This window comes from Haliotis rubra, unplaced genomic scaffold (assembly GCF_003918875.1).
Source record: "Haliotis rubra isolate DU_JTF1 unplaced genomic scaffold, ASM391887v1 Scf2, whole genome shotgun sequence".
In the NCBI taxonomy this organism is placed as follows: Eukaryota; Metazoa; Mollusca; class Gastropoda; order Lepetellida; family Haliotidae; genus Haliotis; species Haliotis rubra.
Window position 1 is genome coordinate 4,081,756 of NW_025766002.1, and position 20,485 is coordinate 4,102,240.

General features: G+C 39.3%; 1 protein-coding gene across 1 annotated transcript; it reads right to left on the reverse strand.

Moving 5' to 3' along the window:
- Window positions 1–4,093: 4,093 nt before the first annotated feature.
- LOC124275268 (cytochrome P450 10-like) lies at window positions 4,094–10,850 on the reverse strand. The gene is made up of 10 exons (XM_046710750.1): window positions 10,711–10,850; window positions 9,596–9,793; window positions 8,809–9,005; window positions 8,329–8,522; window positions 7,650–7,870; window positions 6,651–6,797; window positions 6,158–6,324; window positions 5,903–5,981; window positions 5,164–5,367; window positions 4,094–4,535 (listed from the first exon to the last, which is right to left on the reverse strand). Exons 1-10 carry the CDS (start codon window positions 10,822–10,824, stop codon window positions 4,419–4,421), a joined length of 1,638 nt encoding a protein of 545 aa, XP_046566706.1. The 5' UTR covers window positions 10,825–10,850; the 3' UTR covers window positions 4,094–4,418.
- Between the last annotated feature and the right edge of the window lie 9,635 nt (window positions 10,851–20,485).

A 20,485-nucleotide genomic window follows, 5' to 3' on the forward strand; every position in this document is an offset into this window, starting at 1 on the left:
GTGTCCCCCGCCGTGATATTGCTGGAAAATTGCTAAAAGCGGCGTAAAACTAAACTCACTCACTCACTCACTGTCATTTATGTAAAATAATTGTTTTGTTATTGTTTCACCGACATGTTGTAAAATTGTAAACTTTTGGCATGTTATTGAAAACATTAGACAATATTTGTATTTGTTATTCAATATCCATGAAATGTATCATATTCATTGTGAATTCATTGCAGCCTTAATATGTATGTACATTATCAAAGCACATATTGTCCAGGTGAATAATTCCTGTTCCATGTGAAACTGAGTAAGATTCAGTGATAAGACCCAATATTGACCAATCAGAATCAGATATTTACCGAAGTTATGACACTATTGTTATCCTGACCCAATATTGACCAATCAGAATCAGATATTTACCGAACTTATGACACTATTGTTATCCTGACGAATATTGACTAATCAGAATCAGATATTTCCCGAACTTATGACACTATTGTTATCCTGACCCAATATTGACCAATCAGAATCAGATATTTACCGAACTTATGACACTATTGTTATCCTGACCAATATTGACTAATCAGAATCAGATATTTCCCGAACTTATGACACTATTGTTATCCTGACCAATATTGACCAATCAGAATCAGATATTTCCCGAACTTATGACACTATTGTTATCCTGTTGATGAGCCAGGTATTTTTATGGTTCTTTTTATGTTGACAATGAATGTATCGACATGATTGTTATTGTTTTACATGTACTTCAAATTCAGGAATTGTGTTAGCTGTAAACATAGCTTTTTTGTCTTTCATATGTACAGTAAAATGTTGTTGTTTTTCTTTCATATGTACAGTAAAATGTTGGTTACAGTTTGGCTCCAAGAACACTGTACATACCTTGAAAAGCTATTGTTTGCTTGGTAAGTATATATATTTAGACTGTAGTAGTATAAGTATAGCCAAGTTGCCACCGTTGCCACTGATGCTGCTGTCAGTGATGTTGTCTGTGTTGTAGTTGGATGAAGCAGGAACTAGATTTACTTGATGATGATATAGAAACTTTATAATTTTGTATTAAGTTTTATATGTGGTTCAGGGTACTGTATATAGAACATTGCCTGGCAGTCAGCTACTACAGTAAAACTTCATTGGTCAAGAAAGCTCGCTTTACAGACAATCTTATCAGGATTAATTAGGTTTAACGATATGTTGATTATAGGACAGCATCCTCAACCTATTTGATTGGTTAACCTGGCTTTTGTTTACCCACAAACTAAAACCAAAACCCCAGTTGTGTCATGATTTCACGAATTTCACCAAAGTGGTTAGCGTTTTCACTCTGAGTTAACACTTCATGATATGAAGAGACTTTGTTCAGGAGCTGCCTCAACCACACACTATCGTGTATTTGTTTGAGAATGTGTTTTGATGTCATTATGCCCAACAGTCTTTGTTAACACGATTAAGTTAGCGTTATCCTCAGTATCGGAGTCATATAGTTTTATTTAATGAATGTGAGTAATATGTACGGACAAACTCTATGGATGAACAACTCCTTTATTCCGCTGATGCGACAATTCGATACAGATTCTTGTATCGTTGTCGCAAGTATATATGTACAACGATACAAGGAGCTGTATCGAAACGTCGCATCACCTGAATAAAGAAGTTGTTTATCCATAGAGTTTGTCTGTATATTGCTCTCCAACTTCCAAACAATGCCACTCAAAAAAAGTTATGAATAATATGTCCGTTTTGTTCTGTGCGAAATGTGCACTACTGCGCATGCTAGCCAGCATTAGTTGGAAAAGGAGTATGTATACATATTAATGTACCTTGTATAGAATAAGTCCAGCTATTCATACGTTAATAAATTCTGTTTACTTTAACACAAATGTGTATTTTATAGGCATTTTGTTTGTAAGTTTGTTGCCCTCAGTATATTCCAGCCAAATGGCGGCGGTCTATAAATACTTGAGTTTGGACATGGGAACACATGCACAAATCCATCTTAAGGCTACTCCCGTACTGCACCAAAGACACATCTACCCTGATAGGATGAATGCAGTTGCACCAAAGCCAGGTCAACTTCATACAGCTGAAATAATTATATTTCAACAACAAACATATTTGTATTCAAACACAAATTGGTATGACACAAAAAAACACAAACGATATAATTCGCATTCACTCAAACATCTTTTATTTCGAAAAGACGTCATGAAAAGCATTCATCAATATGTAATGACTTTCAACAAGGACAGTGTTTAATGCAGAGATACTGTTATTGTCATTGAGGCCGGGGATTGTTTGAAGCCAATTATTCAGACATTGTATTCATTGTTATAGTATACGTATTATTAAAACTTCATTTTGGACACCGTAAGGATTCACAAAATGTTTAGGTGGTAGTGGTATAGTTTGATGGTGACATGGACTTGGACAATCTTGCGCCAAAAACCTGGCGTTGAACTATCATAAATATAAGTTGGCATACTGCACCAGAAGGTTATACTGCCATGCATATAATATTGGTTGTATTCAAAAATTTTGATGAAATATCAGTATCCGCTGCTTAGTCTAATGGATTAAAACATCAAACAACTAATTTGTGTTTTGGAAAAATAGAAAAATTATTATGCTTGTTCAACACCCTTGTTTAGCATCGGAATGGAGTTCTCAGTCCTTGTTGAAAATCAGTTGACAGTTCATCGAAAATAGAATATTAAGCTGGGCCATAAAACTTGACACTCTACTGAAATATTTAATAAACGCATTCCTTTGCTTTACGTTGTACCCCACTATTTGATCTGTGATTTAAATGTCCTTTGCTCTGTCCTTTGATAAATGGAAAAAATACGTTGATATTTTGATGTCACGCTTAAGAGGTCACATACCAAACACTAAGTACTGTACCGGATTACGAAAAATGAGCAAGTGTAACTTTACTAAAAACCGCGCACCCCACCGACCAACTCTTTGTAATTATAACAGTTACGAAAACCAAGAAAATGTAAAAGTCATAAAAAGAAGTCATGGACTTGGGTATTACGTTTTACAACAAATTTCAATTCAGGTTATTAATATATGTAATAACATCTCATTGCATCCATAGTATGCCCAGCAGAATACACTACGTTCCTCATACAAACTCACGCTAAATGACAAGTCTTCTTTATTTCCAAATTCAAATCTTTTTCAAAAGCGACTTGTTCCATTTATCATCTATACGAACACACAGTCGTAAGGTATGTAACCGTCTCTTGTTATTGTATTCGAAATACGGTTCCATATGTTATCGAATTTGGCCAAATAGATAAAGGGAACCTTGCAATCGAAAGCTCAGGGTGAGGTAAGGTGTCGTGTTCTCAGAGATATGTAATACAATGACTTCTCGAAATGACAAAGGCTGGTAATGTCCCATGTCGCAAGATTCCCTTCCTTATCGGCGCAAGGTTACTGCTAAGCGTTCAAGCCAAGTCATTGATACTGGCCATAGTCCTATATGGGGTTGTAAGTCTTAGTCGAGCCGTTCCTAGAAGACAGCATGAAGGCAGTTTAGGAAGATTCCAAAAAGTGTTCCTCGAACAGTTATTTTTGTAGTTTTAGAAAAACACGTTGCTTTTGATATTTTGAGATGAAAGTGTGGAATAGCTGGAATGGTTAAGGTTCAACAAGAACCAAGAACAGTTGACCTCACATGGATTCCATGTACATTATCTGTTCAGTGAATGGGTATGCGAGTTTTGTGTCGCCATTTTGTAACACTGAGATTCGCAACCAAATCTAGAGAAGTTAATCGTACAATGTTCTCATGTAAAGCCTTATCATAGCCTTATGCACGAATAAGTTATACCAGGAGGCTGGGTTACCAAAGCACAGTGCTGTAACGCAAACCAAAGTGCAACGATATTAAGGCATATTGCGGCAATATTATGAATAGTGCAACGGTACCAAAAGCACACTGCCGCATCATTTGGACAGTGCAACAATGCCAAAGCAGACTGCCGCAAAGCTTTGCATGATGCAACGGTATCAAGCGCAATGCTGCAACACTAAGCAAAGTGCAACGATACCAAATGTTGCAACTTTTTTTTAAGCACAGTACAACGATACCAAAGTATGATGCTGCAACTTTAAGCACAGTGCAACGATACCGCACCACATTATTGCAACAAAAAGCAAGGCACAGCGACATCGAAGCACCTGCATTACTCCCTTTAAGGTATCATGTAGTACTTGGCTTCATCAGACGGTCAGATTGAAAGTAAAAACTAACCTCAAAACCAAATGTACTCATAACCAACTAAGTATTAACCATGAACATGGAAGCTGTACGAGCGTGATTAGGAGTTTGAAACGTCTGGCAGCAGCAGCTGAGTAAACATGTCACTGAGTTGAAAGCAGTATAGCTTCGTCTTTGTCTATGTTGATTGCCTGGGGACAAAGCTGATCTTGGCGGGTCGGTCTGGGGTCATCACAGTGTTGAGAACAGGTTCTAGATCCTCGTGGTGATACTCTAGCTTGAAGTTCTGGATGATCTGCAATATAATGATGATTGATGATTTGGTTGGTTGATTGGTTGTTGTTTAACGCCGCACTCAGCGATATCCCAGCTATATGGCGGCGGTCTGTAAATAATCGAGTCTGGACCAGACAACCCAGTGACCAACAGCATGAGCATCGATCTACGCAATCGGGATACGATGACGTGTCAACCAAGTTAGCGGGCCTGACCACCCGATCCCGTTAGTCGCCTCTTACGACAATTCTAACCCGGATCTTCACGGGTGATGGTTGATAAAATGTAACATGGCTGATGACATGTAATAAAAATATCTGCACGTGTTAAAGAATCTGAAATGGTAAATGCACTTCAAGTCCAGTTTTAGTGATACCCATTCCATTTATATCCAATACTCAAAGAAGGAAGATCAGAAAGAGTCTGAAAGTATCCCAACCGGAAATGTTTAGGACATGCATTCATTTGCTCTTTCCTGGCACCTCTGGCTGGCCCCGAGCAAGTCACCAACGAGTTTACGCATTACTACGTAATATTAATCAACCTTCTTGAGAATATTTCCCTCGGCCATGTTTAAATTTTCCCATTGCTCCCATTTACAGAACCCATTCAGTTAAGATGTCGACACATAATGTTGTCAAGCCTACCTTTGTTAAGGCTAAATGAACCTCCTGTTCGGCGAATCTACGTCCAATGCACATGCGAGCACCATGGCCCCAGATTAGGTTAGATAGAGCTTTCTGGTTGTTGTCTGTGTTGCCACGCAACCATCTTTCGGGTTGAAATTTCTCTGGTTCGGAGTAGAGCTCTGGGTTACGAAACATCCCGAAAAGATTGGCCTGCACATGTGTCTGTAAAATGATTCAAAGTAAAAATAAGTATTCATATGTTATACGTCTTTAAACACAACAAGAACATTTCAAGGGTGACAGTACACCATTGTGGGTTTCATATAGTCGTGAAAGGTCCATAAAGGGATTTTAGGGTTACACCATGGCTGCGGAATGTGGATGGAAAGCCTGAAGTGATGCAGGTCTGACACGTGTACCGATGTGGAGAAACCCATGAGCACGAGTGAGCATGGTTTTGCGCCGCTTTGACCATTATTCCAGCAATATCACAGCGGGGACACCAGGCGGGCCTCACACATTGTACCCAAGTAGGGAATCTGACTGTCAAATGCCACTTTCTTATAATTACACTTGTTTATTTTGTACTGTACGTGGGCCTAAGGCTTTGATACGAAATAAATTTGAGTGATTGAGTAGGGAATCGAACCCGGGTCTTCGGCGTAACGAGCGAACGCTTTGACCACTAGGCTACCCAACCGCCCAAACATAATCCAGTTAAGAACTCTTTCAACTGTAGAAGCTCCATGGGACTTACCCCAGCAGGGATCTCGAAACCTCCAACTTCCATTTTGTTTGGCACAATTCGGCTTGTGGCAAATGTGATTGGATATAATCTGAAATAAAGAAATTGCCGGTGAAAAGACAAAAATACATATAAAAATTGAACTTGACCAATGCCATTCAAGACATTTAACTCACGTACTAAGGGTTCAAGCTAAGCTTGTAGACGCTTTTATTGTTATCATGGTATGTGGCAAAGGGTCTCCCGTTCCCCGGTACTGCAACTAACCTAAACGTCTCCTTGAGAACGGCTTTGACGTATGGTAACTGTGTGAGCGTCTTGGGTGTTATTTCAGCGTTATGGGGCAGCACCTTGTTGATCTCTGAGTACAGCTTCTGTTGCACCTCGGGGTTCTTGGCCAAGCTGTACAAGCACCATACTGTAGCATTCGACGTCTGCAATGTGAACGTAGAGATAATATATATGTCATTTACGCCAATGTATTATCATACATCTCTCAGATGAAACTCGAACAATAACTGTTGAGTGGGTGAGTATTGGTTTTATACAACCTTTATACCTTTAAATTTTGTAGTGTAGGGTAATATTTTATCCATTTTCAATGTTTTTCAACACTGGCATTGAAATACATATTAAATTAAATCGTACTTTATCATATCGTGACTACTCTTTGGTTTCAAACGGATGTTTTCAAATTTATGTATCATCAAAACCGCTTTCAATGAAATTGTCCTAATGCATTACAATACGATGTCCTTACCGTTTCCACGGCACCCATCATGAGGTCAACTGCTGTTTCCGCGGCCTCTTCCGGCGACAGGGATTGCTGGGAAAGGAGGTAGGTGAGGAAGGCGCCCTTCTCTTGACCGTTCTCATCAGCCATTGAGCTTTGTAAAGCTTTCACTTTCTGAAAATATCACAAATAAAACATAGTAAGAAACTGCCGGTCTTTTATACCGCTACACATTCATCATTACGCATATCTGACTATTTACATGGGATACTAACAGTAGGACAACATCAACAGAACCAACGAATTAATTACAGTTACGGGAACCTAGGTCATTATGAAATCACGCCTTTGGCTCTTTGGTATTATGAGTAGCGACTGCCTGAAAGGTGAAAGGTCACTCTGAACAGTATTATGTTCATAGTGTTTGTAAAATGTGGAACACCCTGAAAGGACAAATGTGACACACACGCCTTCAAATGAAATGAAAGCCACGAGAACGATTGCATCCTGACAGACCTAGAACCATTATCTCGAATGAATTTACAGCGTATCCTTGTTGGTATAACTCTGCACATCTATCTGCTCCTAGGTGTATGGTCCTGTGCATAGAGCTCAGGTCACAAATCAGTTGAAGTTAAGCAACGCTGGGTGACCGTGTTTGGCAGCTTGACTCCTGAGAGTTGTCTTGTCCCACAATGAAGCACATGTGATATAAAAGGCAAGTGAGTTTGTTAAAAATTGCCTCTATTCACCCAGCAGAAAAGGGGTACCCAGTGGGATAAGTCATGTGACTTTAACCTTGTGTGATAAGTCATGTGACTGCGCCTAACATGCAGCTTGGGTTATCCGGGGTATTAATGTATTAGCGCTTTAAGCACAAGTGTGTAGAAACAAGCGCTTTATAAATGGCCAATATTATTTATTTTAATATTATTTACCCTCATGGACAATTTTACACCCGGCAGTCATCATTTGAAGCAAACGACGGAACAAGCATCCCTTGAACCGAATAATACAAATATTTACCTTATCTACAAAGTATCTGCCGCATTCTAAGACGTTATCCGAGTATGATTCGTACTGCTTCCACAGTTTGGTAGGGAAGGCTTTGTATATGGGAAGATTGTACATGAGGGGCTGCATCAACTTGAACAAGCCCTGCAGGTTGTCGATGAAGGACTTGGCCTCGGGATGGGGCTGACTACTGAGACACCCGATGCGCTCCTCAAACAGGAAGGTGCCGATTGCTGCAACAGGAGGCAGGTTGAACATGTAATTGTCACCGCCTAATATGAAACTTTAAACATGAAAACATAAACGTGCTATTAAATCTTGATTTCACTTGAATGATGTTGGTATATGTATCCATATCCGAAAGAGAAGTTTGTAATATTACTGTAATACACAACAGCACACAACTCCTAAGAGTGTGATGTTACTGAAAGGAAATATCAACCTCATTTTTATCAGACAAAGAAGATGTTATGTTACTGCCATAAAAATTCCCAGTTTTCATGATGATGTCCCTTTCCGTTAGAAATATTTCATACATTTCATTTTCATTTTCAGTTAGATTTTTACTATGTCCACATATGCATTTAGTTAAAGGTAACTTTGGCTAAATTTTGCTGTTAACAGAAGATCCAAGATTCCGAATTGACACACCCCTTCCCTATTGCTCTGTATCACATCATCTGAAACTTACATTCCATTGCCCATTTGAACAGTTCCTTCTCAAGCTCGGGGACCTCCTTGGACGTGGCGTCGCTAACGTCTCTCAGTCTTGCTACGAAGTCGTCCCCGACATCGTTCATTGGCTTGCAGAAGTCTGTCACCTCCTTCAGTTTCAACATCTTCTTGCTGACCACTTTCCGATATCTGTGCCACTCCTCGCCTTGCCTGAAAGTGAAGGTCGATCATTTTTACACCAACTGTTATCAATAATCTTCGATTATACTCAATACGTGTATTTTGAATGTCAGTATATGATTTGTTGTTTGTTTGTTTGTTTGTTTGTTTAACGCCACACTCATCGAGAATTATAGCTGTAAAACGGCGGTCAGTGAATAATAGAGTCTTGACCAGACAATCAAGTGATTGATATTAACGAAGTTCCTGCCCATTGTCTGCAGTGAAATTTTCTAACATGTTTATGGCAGAGCAAGATGCTGATAATGACACTTACGAGTTGACGAGACCAAGACCGATGCCTTTCTTTGTTCTGTAGAATGCCATAGGCTCCATCTCACGACGAATTGGCGTCTTGCCCTCTGACCTGATAACCTTCTGGTATACTTCCGGGTCACTGATCACCACGTTTGTGATTGGTCCGAATTTCTCCTTGTAGATAGGTCCAAATTCGAGAGATCGTTGTCGGTAGGCCTGCATATAAATGAATGTACAACCATTAAACACTCCAAAAACTGGATTCTAATAAAACAGCAATGGTCTTGATTTGGTTAGTTTGAGTGAAGTTTGAGGCATTTCACTTCGAACATGTAACTGTTAAGAATATCCAGACTGAATGTTTCAAGACATCTCTTGTATTTGTACAAACAGAAAAAACTACGTACAAGTAATAACATGTTGTTAATACAAAACACCTTTTAGAAAGTGGCCCAATGTGACATATGTTATCTTTGGGTTTACAATATTTCAGTAAAGTACAGATTCTAGTACTTTTTTCAGGGGTTTAGCCCATCCGGCATTCGAAACCACAGTGTAATCCCAAAATATAACATATGACCACTTTCTAAATGGCATTGTCTAATCATTCGAACCGACAGTGTAAGAGTAGGCATCAAAATACATAGCACACATCAAAATATAATGTTAATGTTATCTGCATTCAAACGACAAAGACAAATTTGATAAACGTCTAATATACCTGGAACCTGATCATATTATCTGCAGCCCGATGACATAGGCTCTGATATATGTTCAGGTAAACGAAACAAGCTGTTCTTGCTTACCTCAAACATTTTATCAAAACGGAGGCCATCTTTCTTGAAGTAGTCAAAGATCGTTCCGAAGAACGGTAAGCCTTTGGGTCCTGGTATTGCCTCAAAGGGTTGTGGCTCATATTCCTGTCTTTGTGGTTGTACTGCGTCTTTCGTTTCAGAGGGTTTGATTAAACTCTCCAGGGAGTCCATCGTGCTACGTAAGGGGCACTGGAATTATTGGAAGATTTGCTATGCAGAATAACCTTTAAAAGTCAGTAATTCCGATAAGTGTTGCATTCATACTTCTATATTGTAATAGCAAGGTTCTGTGTCATAAGGGATTTATTTGAGACAATATCAATCCTTTGCATTGAGCATTTAGTTTATTCTTCAGTGTAACGATTTGACGTTTTATTAAACAATGATGATAGTACGTATTAGTGGTGGTCCGATTAATTGAAATAATCGAAGATTGGTCGCAGTGACTAAACGACCAAGCAATCGATCACAATTTTTCATAATCGATCACAAACAATTTTGGAACACTTGTTTGCATTAACAATATTTTTTACAAGGTTGGTTTTGTCTGTTACATTTCATAAGCACTACAATCTCGTTTCAAGTCAGGATTGAATTTATCTTAAAGACTCCAAGAAATGTATGTTCCTCACATACTAGTCATCCTTTAAAGTTGTGAAATTTTGCTAAAAAACCTAAAAGAACTACATGTTTTTTCCATATTTTTATGTGCATTAACAAATTTCATTAATGACGCTAACCAATTTTTTTCGATGATTGATCGGTTGTAATAAACCAATCATCAATTATGAGATTTTAACCAATTCTCAGCACTAGTACGTATGGCAATGACAATGCAAAAGTACACACACCTATTCTATCTTGCATTTAACGAGATTGACAAATTCCTTCTGCACAAATTTTGCAAAGACTCTCACAAACAAACTCAAGTTTCTCAAGTTCGTATATTTGGCTATGCAGCATCTGTACATTCGGGGGGTTAATGATTCGTCTGCCACATTGACATTCGTATTAATACGAGTGACAAAAATCCTAAATAATTAATCAAAGGCGACAACCGTTTCTAAAATCCGAAGCCTATGCTAAGTCAGATATATAATCAGTACCTGTTGTTCCAAACTTAAACCATCGACGTTGAGTACTGCGGCACTCTGTTCAGCACGTGCAGACGTGGAGACGACCCGCTTGGCAGCTGAGGATTCTTTCAGAAGTCTCAGCATGTATCTTCCATGTGTTAGGCCGCTCATCTTTGGTTCTGTGAAGAGCAGACGACAATTGCACAGGCTAATCACAGCAGGCGTGATGAAACGTGTTGATTAAGTCAGCGTTCACGTGATATTAAAAGACAGTTATTAAGATATTTGTTTTGGGAACACTTAAATTATGTTTCACTAAAAAATTATTCACTTTCAAAAATAATTATTAATTTACTGCAGTTTTTGAAAGGCATTTAGAAGTTGGACGAACATGAATACATGACACGTTTTATGTAACACAACTTCTTTTTTATTCGCTATAAGACGTTTCAGAGCTAATGTCGCCTGATGAAGGAGCAAGAATTAGCTCTGAAAAGTCGTGTAAAGAATAAGTTGTGTTCCATAAAACGTGTCATGTATTGATATTTCACTGTATTAACTCAATAATACTAATAAAATCAAAACGGCAAAAATATATAATGTGTAACACCACAACTGATATGGAGTTCACATAAAATAAAAGCTCACCTTAGTTTCTTGCAGGAGTTTCGTTACAAAATTTTGATGTTTCCTTCCAAACAATTGGCCGTAACTTTTTGTTCTTGTTACCAAACTTCGGCCAAGGCGGGTCCTCTCGAGTCTACACGTCGTTGAGCCCAACTGAGCGGCGAGGCCGCTGTCGCCAGCTCTTTTATTTGCCAGCCTTCAATGGCTTATCCTCACACTTGGGGGCGGATGGACGTCAGAGCGGCCAGTTTGATTACCTCACTCCTGTACTCACACCTTTTGCCAGTTTAGGTATGAGGCCATGTGACACGTGGGCTGCCTTAATGACTCTTCTGGTGGCGGGCGATCGTGACAAATCACCGTTGTTGTTCGGATGTCAGTTCGGGTTTTTTTGTTCCATAGATTAACACTGATTTTTGGATTAACTTATATTTATGATTTTCTTTATTCATATAATTATTCCTTGTCGACAGTAAGGACGGGACGCCGGCTTGTTCAATGCATGTGATGATGATATCGGCGTTAATGATGATAAGTGCATTATCTTCACATTATCAGCGACAGTTCTAACGGATTTGATTATTCACAGATTTCCGGGGTACATTCTATCATCATGCAATTTGCCATATGCTTCTTCTTGGGCACTTACGAATTACATGACTCAAACAAAAGACACAGTTCTCATGGAAATCATCATTCACAGATCTTCTGGATACATTTTATTCTTTCATCATGTAATTTGTCATGTGCTTATTCATTGGCACTGGTAATTTTCGAATTACGAATTGCATGCCTCAAACAAAAGATGCTAAGGTCACATAGATTTCGAGAGTCATGGAGTTGCATCTCAGGATATAACGATATAATGAGGTATAAATCATCAACGGAAATTATTATTGTTCCATTTGTTATGTTATGTTATCAAACTTTGGAGCACATATTTGTAATACGGTCATTCATAACAATGTTTGAAAATAAGTCGCTATTCTTAAACATGCAATAAGGAGTGAATGAGTGAGTTTGGTTTTACGCCGCTTTTAGCAATATTCCAGCAATATCATGGTGGGGGGACACCAGAATGGGTTTCACACATTGTACCCATGTCGCGAATCGAACCTGGGTCTTCGACATGACGAACGAAGGCTCTGACCACTAGGCTACCGCACGGCCCCCATGCAATAAGGAAACATACCGAACTCTGAAATGTGAACTGACACGTGATCGGTTACTGATCGTATTGATTTTGAGTAAGCGTGTGCGTGTGTGTGCGCGTGTGTATTGTTTAACGCACCACTCCCCCAAATTCCAGCTATAACAGGGACGGGGGTGGGGAGGATTTAGGTTTAATGGCTTGTTTAAACTGGATATTCATATGTAAATATTGGACGATCTATTTGATACTTCACACGTGCACTTACTCCATGTGCTATAAATATGCTAACCACTTACTACAAGACGTCTTATAAACATGTATCAATACTTACAACTTGACAAAGACCCATAAGTACAGATTCTAGCAGTCGCTGAACTGATACTGGCAGCAAAGGGGAACCATTTCAAAGCGAGTTGTGCTGCCTCAGATTACTAGGCCATTTATGTACCATTGGCGGATTTAACCTGTACAGTGAGTGGGTCAGTTGGGTTTTACGCCGTTTTTAGCAATATGCAAGCAATATCACGGCGGGGGACACCAGACATGGGCTTCACACAATGTACCCATGTGGGGAATCGAACCAGGGCCTTCAGCGTGACGAGCGAACGCATTAACCACTAGGCTGCCCCACCACCCCTTAACCTGTGTAGAACGACATCATTAGCCATCCACTGCAACCCGTACTCTGCTTTGAGTCTCCTGGTGATAGGTAAGGTCCAGGTTGCCTAAACTTGGTACAGGACCGCCTCCGTGGTGTAGTGGTTAGAGCGTCCGCCCGGAGAGCGGAAAGTCGCAGGTTCGATCCCCGACCGCATCATACCAAAAGTCGTTAAAATATGGTACTTGTTGGTCCCTGCCTGGCGCTCGGCATTAATGGGTACAACAAGGACTGGTCGGCTCGGAGTCAGTATAATGTGTCTGAGTGGGGTATTCATGCTACACTGCGGCATGGTATCTCAGTGGGCTAGCACTATAAAACTAGCTTAAGTCTGGGCTAGTACAAGCAGCCGCACATACACATACACACGCATGCACGTCGTCATATGAGCGAAATATTCTCAAGCACGACGTTAAACCCAATTTCACCTCACTTCACACTTGCATAGGCGGATCCAGAGGGGGTTGTTGTTGTTGTTGTCAGGGGTGCCCCACCACCCCACCCCACCCCACCCATTTGTCCTGAAAGTTTATTAAATGACCATTGAAACTTGGGTGGAAATGAAGTGTGCCCCCTACCCCCCTTTTCTCAATAGTGTGCACCCCCCTTTCTCAAAAGCTGTATCCGCCCCTGACTTGGTACAGCTAATGAAATGGATTGTCTGGATCGCTGTCCATGATATAATTATAAGTCATAATTTTCTTTGGTCCATGTTCGACTGTTTACAGGTGGCACATAGGATTGGCACATTGTTATTAGCACCTTGTGTGGGGTTGGTACATCGACTGTATGAAAAACATCTGATGGTGTGATACATTGAGTCCACATGTTAAATATCTGCGTATAGTAATGACGCTATGTTTGCAATTAGAGCGTCACTGATCTCTTTCCAGATCTCATTCAACTTGCGTACAAAGTAGGAAAACCCGCCTTTATCCACGATCTGCTTGGGACAAAGACGTTACTCCCAGGCTCATCCCCCAAACATATTCACCGGCATATACTCCAGCATAATCTCAGGGTTTTGTAATTCTCACGTCATGTCAACACATAAACACATAATTACTTTGTGTTATAATACATAATGGACATGCGTGGAAATGCACAGAAACACATGTATCACATGTATCATAGACATCGATAATCGTTAACTATATATCGATCGATTATCCATAAATATCGGAATATTGGAAAAGTAAGTTTGAGCAAAAATGCCATAAATATTTGATAGAAATTAATATACTTTACATCACTGGTGAGTCGTGACATGTTTTTGCATGGATTATTTACAAAACAGCACCCTGAACATAATTAAGAAGCAGACGATGAAAAAAGTCTTAAATTTGTATGTTGTGTGAGAAAATTAAAACTTTCTTCTATCACAAAAGTCACACAGTTTTCTTATCGAAAATCATTAATAATGTTTCCTATCGATGATATTTCCGATTATCGATTAATTTAGCCAGCCCTTCATGTATTATTCACCATTCCATTCATTCTGCAACGTTGACAAGTTGACGTCAGTTGAGGTGAAGGTCAGGGCAAAAGTGCAGAAGAGCCCACAGGTATTAATCCACCATAGAAGCGAGTCCTATATCCTGTGAAGACAAGGCTAACCTGAAAACCTCGATTTTACCTTGTAAACCGATTAGCATAGAATCTGTAAAGTCCGGTTATGAAACTGTTTCAAATCTAAGAAACGGTAGCAAAGTAGGTGTTTCAAAAGCTTATGTAATTAACAAACGACTAGTATTAAACGTGTTCTGTTATGTAATTAAAATATTAAAATTGTTAAAACGTCTGACGTAGTCAATGGTTTCAACGTATGTACATAGCCTGTGGCTTCATTAACTTTAAAATTTCAATTAATATCATTCATCTGATACTGTATGCTTAACTGACACTAATTCCAATACGCCGATGGCATGATAAACTTGAGCATTTCGTCATGGAGACGATGGCATTTTGAAAACGTCAGCTTTTCCTTACAAAGAACATTTGTTCTCTCACTAATGTCATTCACTGGTGATACAGTGAGATGAAATGTGTTGAAACATTCTGTAAACTGGAGCTTATGGTTTATACACGACAACTAGAAAACAGGCTGTTAATAGGTTAACAAGTGATATTTTGTTTTGTAATAGTCACCATAGTGGGCTTCATCAATATGAACCCGGGAATATAACTAAGGTGTTAAAAACTTCAGTATATTTTTGTTAGGCTATTTATTGTAAAGTGAACGGGGGCGTGTGTGACAATCACGCTTGCTGTCTTCTCGACTTTTCGTTGCTTGTGGATAACATTCTGAAAAACTATGTTTTTCGCAGTCACCAAACCTAAAATGTGACATTCGACTCTTGCCCATTCTCGATTATCCTGTCTGTTTCATCTTGATGGAGGTCCTGCAACCATATTATACCAGATAACAGAAAGTGACGTCACCATCACCATCACCATCACCGTCACCGTCGCCCAGCACCTTTTCACAACCCTTCTGTCCAACGTAAGTGTAATGACAGTAAACAGACTCCACATTGGCGTTATGTCCTTTGTAGCTTATCAGCGTTTCTGCGGCATTTGTCATAATAAAATCGAAATATGATTTCCAGTATTATCGATTATGTAGATGAACATTATAGAGTGGTTATGTTGAGAATTAATATATCTTGAAAGTTAACTTTGCATAAGTTATACATTTGTACACGAGAACAGCAGAGTATGGCTGGTCAGAATATATTTACAAAGTATCTCAGCAACTGCGCGCAGATATTGAAGCGTGATACATAAATGTTACATTTAGAAGCGTCAGAGCCAAGCAGAGATACAAATTGACAATGTCCATGCATCATTACCACTCGCAGCTCTTAAAAACCAAAGCGTCTATCGTCTAATTAGATATACTTTGTCAATATTTTACAGATGTTTGAAATAACATCTACATCTAATCTCATTGTGTGACAAAGTTGATATTGGCTGTTACAAGATGAGATTTTACCGGAAATGTAAATAAAATACAAATGTTCTATTACTTTACATTTTTGGCGTATATTTCAATATAAAATAGTTTTAAAGTGCTGAAGTTTTGATGTACCAACATTCCCGACAGGTCATATTGATACACTCGAGTGATAACACATATAATGACGAGGTATTGAATTCCCTGAGCAGCTGCATTTCATTTTTAGCACGTATGTATAACATTTATAACCTACATTCACTCTAAGTTTTTCATGCCTATATGTCATGCCTTTCGCTGCTTTTCAAAGTCACATTACATTCACTACTATACTGAGAATATTAAGTTTCTAGTTCTGTACAGTGAAAGTTTTGAAAGCAAACTTGATCAAATTCAGCGTAACTCTATCCAATGGTAAAATATTGTGAATAATACATTTTACAAATATGAGTGTTTCGTTTTGGATTTTGTTTTAAGCTGCAATCAAGTCGCTTCGCAAAAAAATGTCTATTTGCTTCGGCAACACAGGGGCGGTGGGGTAGCCTAGTAGTTAAAGCGTTCGCTCGTCACGCCGAAGACCCGGGTTTGATTCCCCACATGGGTACAATGTGTGAAGCCCATCTCTGGTGTCCCCCGCCGTGATATTGCTGGAATATTGCTAAAAGTGACGTTAAACCATACTCATGTAAAGAATTGTGAACACCAACAGTAGACTACAAAAATGACTGATACCTTCCAAGCCATACATACATGAAATTACACATCAGTGAAATGCATTACACCAGATTAGCAGAGGTCTGTGATCTATGATAAATGATCAAACCTGAAAAACGTGCAGCAATAAAGTGCTGCTATTTACCATTGTGTTAGCGTATTAGTCAAGCTTCGTACTGTACGAGACCCGTGAAGGTTCGGGTTAGAATATTGATCTTCAGTAACCCATGCTTTTCCTAAGAGGCGACTACTGGGATCGGGTGGTCAGGCTCGCTGACTTGGTTGACACATGTCATCGGTTCCTAATTGCGCAGATCGATGCTCATGCTGTTGATCACTGGATTGTCTGGTCCAGGCTCGATTATTTACAGACCGCCGTCATATAGCTGGAATATTGCTGAGTGCGGCGTAAAACTAAACTCACTCACTCACTCGTACGGTACGCTACGTTTGTAACGAACACACTTATCACGATCTGACGAATATAAGAAATATAACAAACTGGTCACTAGCTGTCAATATCAATCGAAATGTGTATGACGAACTCCTGTTGAAAAGAAAACAATAGTGTTGATTATTAGATTTAGGTAAAACCGTAATTTACTGTATATGGAAACGGGTGGTGGGGCAGCCTAATGGTTAAAGCGTTCGCTCGTCACGCCGAAGACCCGGGTTCGAATCCCCACATGGGTACATTGTGTGAAGCCCATTTCTGGTGTCCCCCGCCGTGATGTTGCTGGAATATTGCTAAAAGCGGCGTAAAACCAAACTCAGTCAGTCAGTATATGGAAAATATGTAGAGACATGTAAATATGATAATATCTACGTAAATATATATGATTAATAATCAATGACACACCTATATAAATTGAAGTATAATTCAAGTAGTTGAATAAGAGAAAATATAAAAGGAATTTCACTGCCATGATTCATGATACAAAGGTGATTAGTGTATATTAGTGAGATTCTATTATTTCACGAAACCAGAGTGTCTACTTGGAAGATATCAATAAAACGACTTATTTCCTAGTTCTTGGATTATCTGTTAGCGGTTCCCCAACACATTTACAGCCGTCATCATATATATATGTACTCCATACAGTGATATTTTACCTGATATGGATTTTTCTTGCCACCCTGATATGGGCAGGATCGGCATGGTCATATCTGGCCCGCTGGGAGGAGGGAAGATCTCGATATCTTCCCCGTCAATTTTGTACACGACGTCACGGAACGTTAATGAATCGAATGACGTCACATCCTTTGATCATGGCCGGGGAAAGGACGCTAGCGTCTTTATCACGACGATTGCTTCAACTGGAAGATTTAGTGGAGAGGGAGGAGGAAGGAAATATGGAAATCGAAACGAAGCGGTATGTTGAAAGTGTATTTCTATGTTTTCTGAGTTTATTAAATTCATTGAACGGAATATTTGTCTTTGCTGTTTGTATCAGCTATTTCTTAATAAACAACGTGTATCTGGGCAAAGAGATAAATATATATATATATATATATATATATATATATATATATATATATATGCATATTATGATTGATATCTGCCTTCAACATGTCATAATGTGCAAGTCAGCAAAAGCTCTCTGATCATATTATGATCCTTAACACATACTCTCAAGCTGTAATCTGATTTTCTCTTCACAGTTGAAAAAAAAAAAAAATCAGAACAAAAAGAAATCTTCTTAACCTTGAAAATCAAAGTGTTCACAGCAAGTTCCATTTCTCCAACATTGTTCTTAAACGTTGGGTTTTGCCAGACTCGCAGAGTGGAAGTGAGCAAATTGGGTCATCGATATCTTTCTTTTAGATCTGGGCGTATTAGTTTAACAGGATGTATATAATATTTCCGACTTTGAGAAAACCCTGGAACATTGGTTTGGTGCTGGTCCTTCAAGGGCCATAATAGGGAAGAGATTCGACACCAAGAGATTCGAGCGAATGCTTTAAACCAACCATGCCAGCTGACATTGGCGGCCACAACACACTGTACAATGACTCCCTCGTCAAAGCAATAATTTCAAGTCATCGACGACTAGATCCATTAAGTCGCCTTTTGCAGTAAGCATAAATTGATCGAGACTATTTCCACGTCGTACGTATGGTTTCTATTCCATTTATTTCAAAACACGAACACTTGGAGTTGGAGTTGGTATTGAGAGTATATTTATTAACTTTACGTAACATCATGCAGAAGTACGTGTAACAGTCGTGATTTTTTGCGCCATTTTAACTATCGTTGGTCATTGCTTCAAAAGAATATATATACATATACAATAACAATATCAACAACAGCTTGTCGGAAAACGATCTCACTTTTCTACGTGAATGAAGTGAATGGACGAATTGATTTTAATACAGCAATAATCCACCTGCAGCACGGCTATGGGAACATTTGGTTGATAGCATTTTGTTAATAAATATACAGTAACAATCAGCCAGGTCATACCTCGCACCCACCTAATCTAGACCATAGTCCACTCTTGCGACTAGGTACTGGTACATATTAATCAGGAATCCCGACCGAGGTCTTAACATATAACCATGCACTGGATAATTTGAACCACTAACACTAAAGCCCTCTTGTAAGAACCTGCACACACCCATATAGGTCTTTGAACATAAACTACTTTATCATGTAGCAAACACATGTTCCAATATGGGATAGACCATTTTGTTTGGTTGGTTGGTTGGTTGGTTGGTTGGTTAACGCCGCATGCAGCAACATGCCAGCAATATGGTGGCAATCTGTAAATAATCTAGTCTGGACCAGACAATCCAGTGATCAATCATCACAAGCATCGATCTACACATTTCCCACAGGATGATTTGTGTCAACCAAGTCTGCGAACCCGTTAGTCGCCTCTTACGAGCATGGGTTGCTGAAGACCAACTCTAACCCCCATCTCCAGCCATCATCAGCTGCTCATTACGGGGCCTTGCGTATTCCTTCCTCAGGAACTCTATAACCCAAAGAACCCGGAAGACTATATGGCTGCGTTCGACAGCTTCACTCCTGAGAGTTTCTTGGGCTTTCCCAAATGTTCTCAGTGTCTTTGGTTTGGTACATCCAAATCTGTTCACTGACATAGGGAGCGTACGCGTGTTTACTGCCAGGTCCACAACCCTCCTGACAGTCTGGGCAGTACAAATGCCATAGTGTTTCTGATCCTCACATTATCCAAGACGTTCATTGTGGGTTCGACTGAGTGTACATCCTAGGCGATGTCTGGGCTGAGTTGTCAAGGGCCCTGAGCCTAACTAGTCTGACTGTGCCAGGATCGCCCGAACCCCCTTTACTGCATTTATTCATTTAATTAGTGAAAAATGTTAACGATAACGATAACGATAAATTCCGTATTGTGGCTGTAAACCGTCAGGTGCCTGAGAGGCAACTTAAGTTGTATATTCCGCATGGAGCTGAGAAGGAATATCGAGTTAACTATAAGCAGTGATAATTGTAATCATTACCTTTAATTCAAGTTTAAGAGCAGATAAAACCCGAAATCTTAACCACAAGAGATTATTATACAGTAATATCAGTAAAACAATAATCAATTTGAAACAAGACGTAGGATGAAACAATATGAAGCATGACGTGAGATGAAATAATATGAAACCAGACGTCGAGTGAATCAATATGAGCTAGACGTAGGATGAAACAATATGAAGCATAACGTAG

What these genes read in the sequence shown, in the direction of transcription:
- LOC124275268 (XM_046710750.1), bottom strand. Translation starts at nt 10,824, where the DNA reads ATGCTGAGACTTCTGAAAGAATCCTCAGCTGCCAAGCGGGTCGTCTCC. An exon ending in GGTCTTGGTCTCGTCAACTC is followed by an intron (nt 8,523 to 8,808) that starts GTAAGTGTCATT and finishes CTTCACTTTCAG; the next exon opens with GCAAGGCGAGGAGTGGCACA. An exon ending in GTTTCGAGATCCCTGCTGGG is followed by an intron (nt 5,368 to 5,902) that starts GTAAGTCCCATG and finishes ATCATTTTACAG; the next exon opens with ACACATGTGCAGGCCAATCT.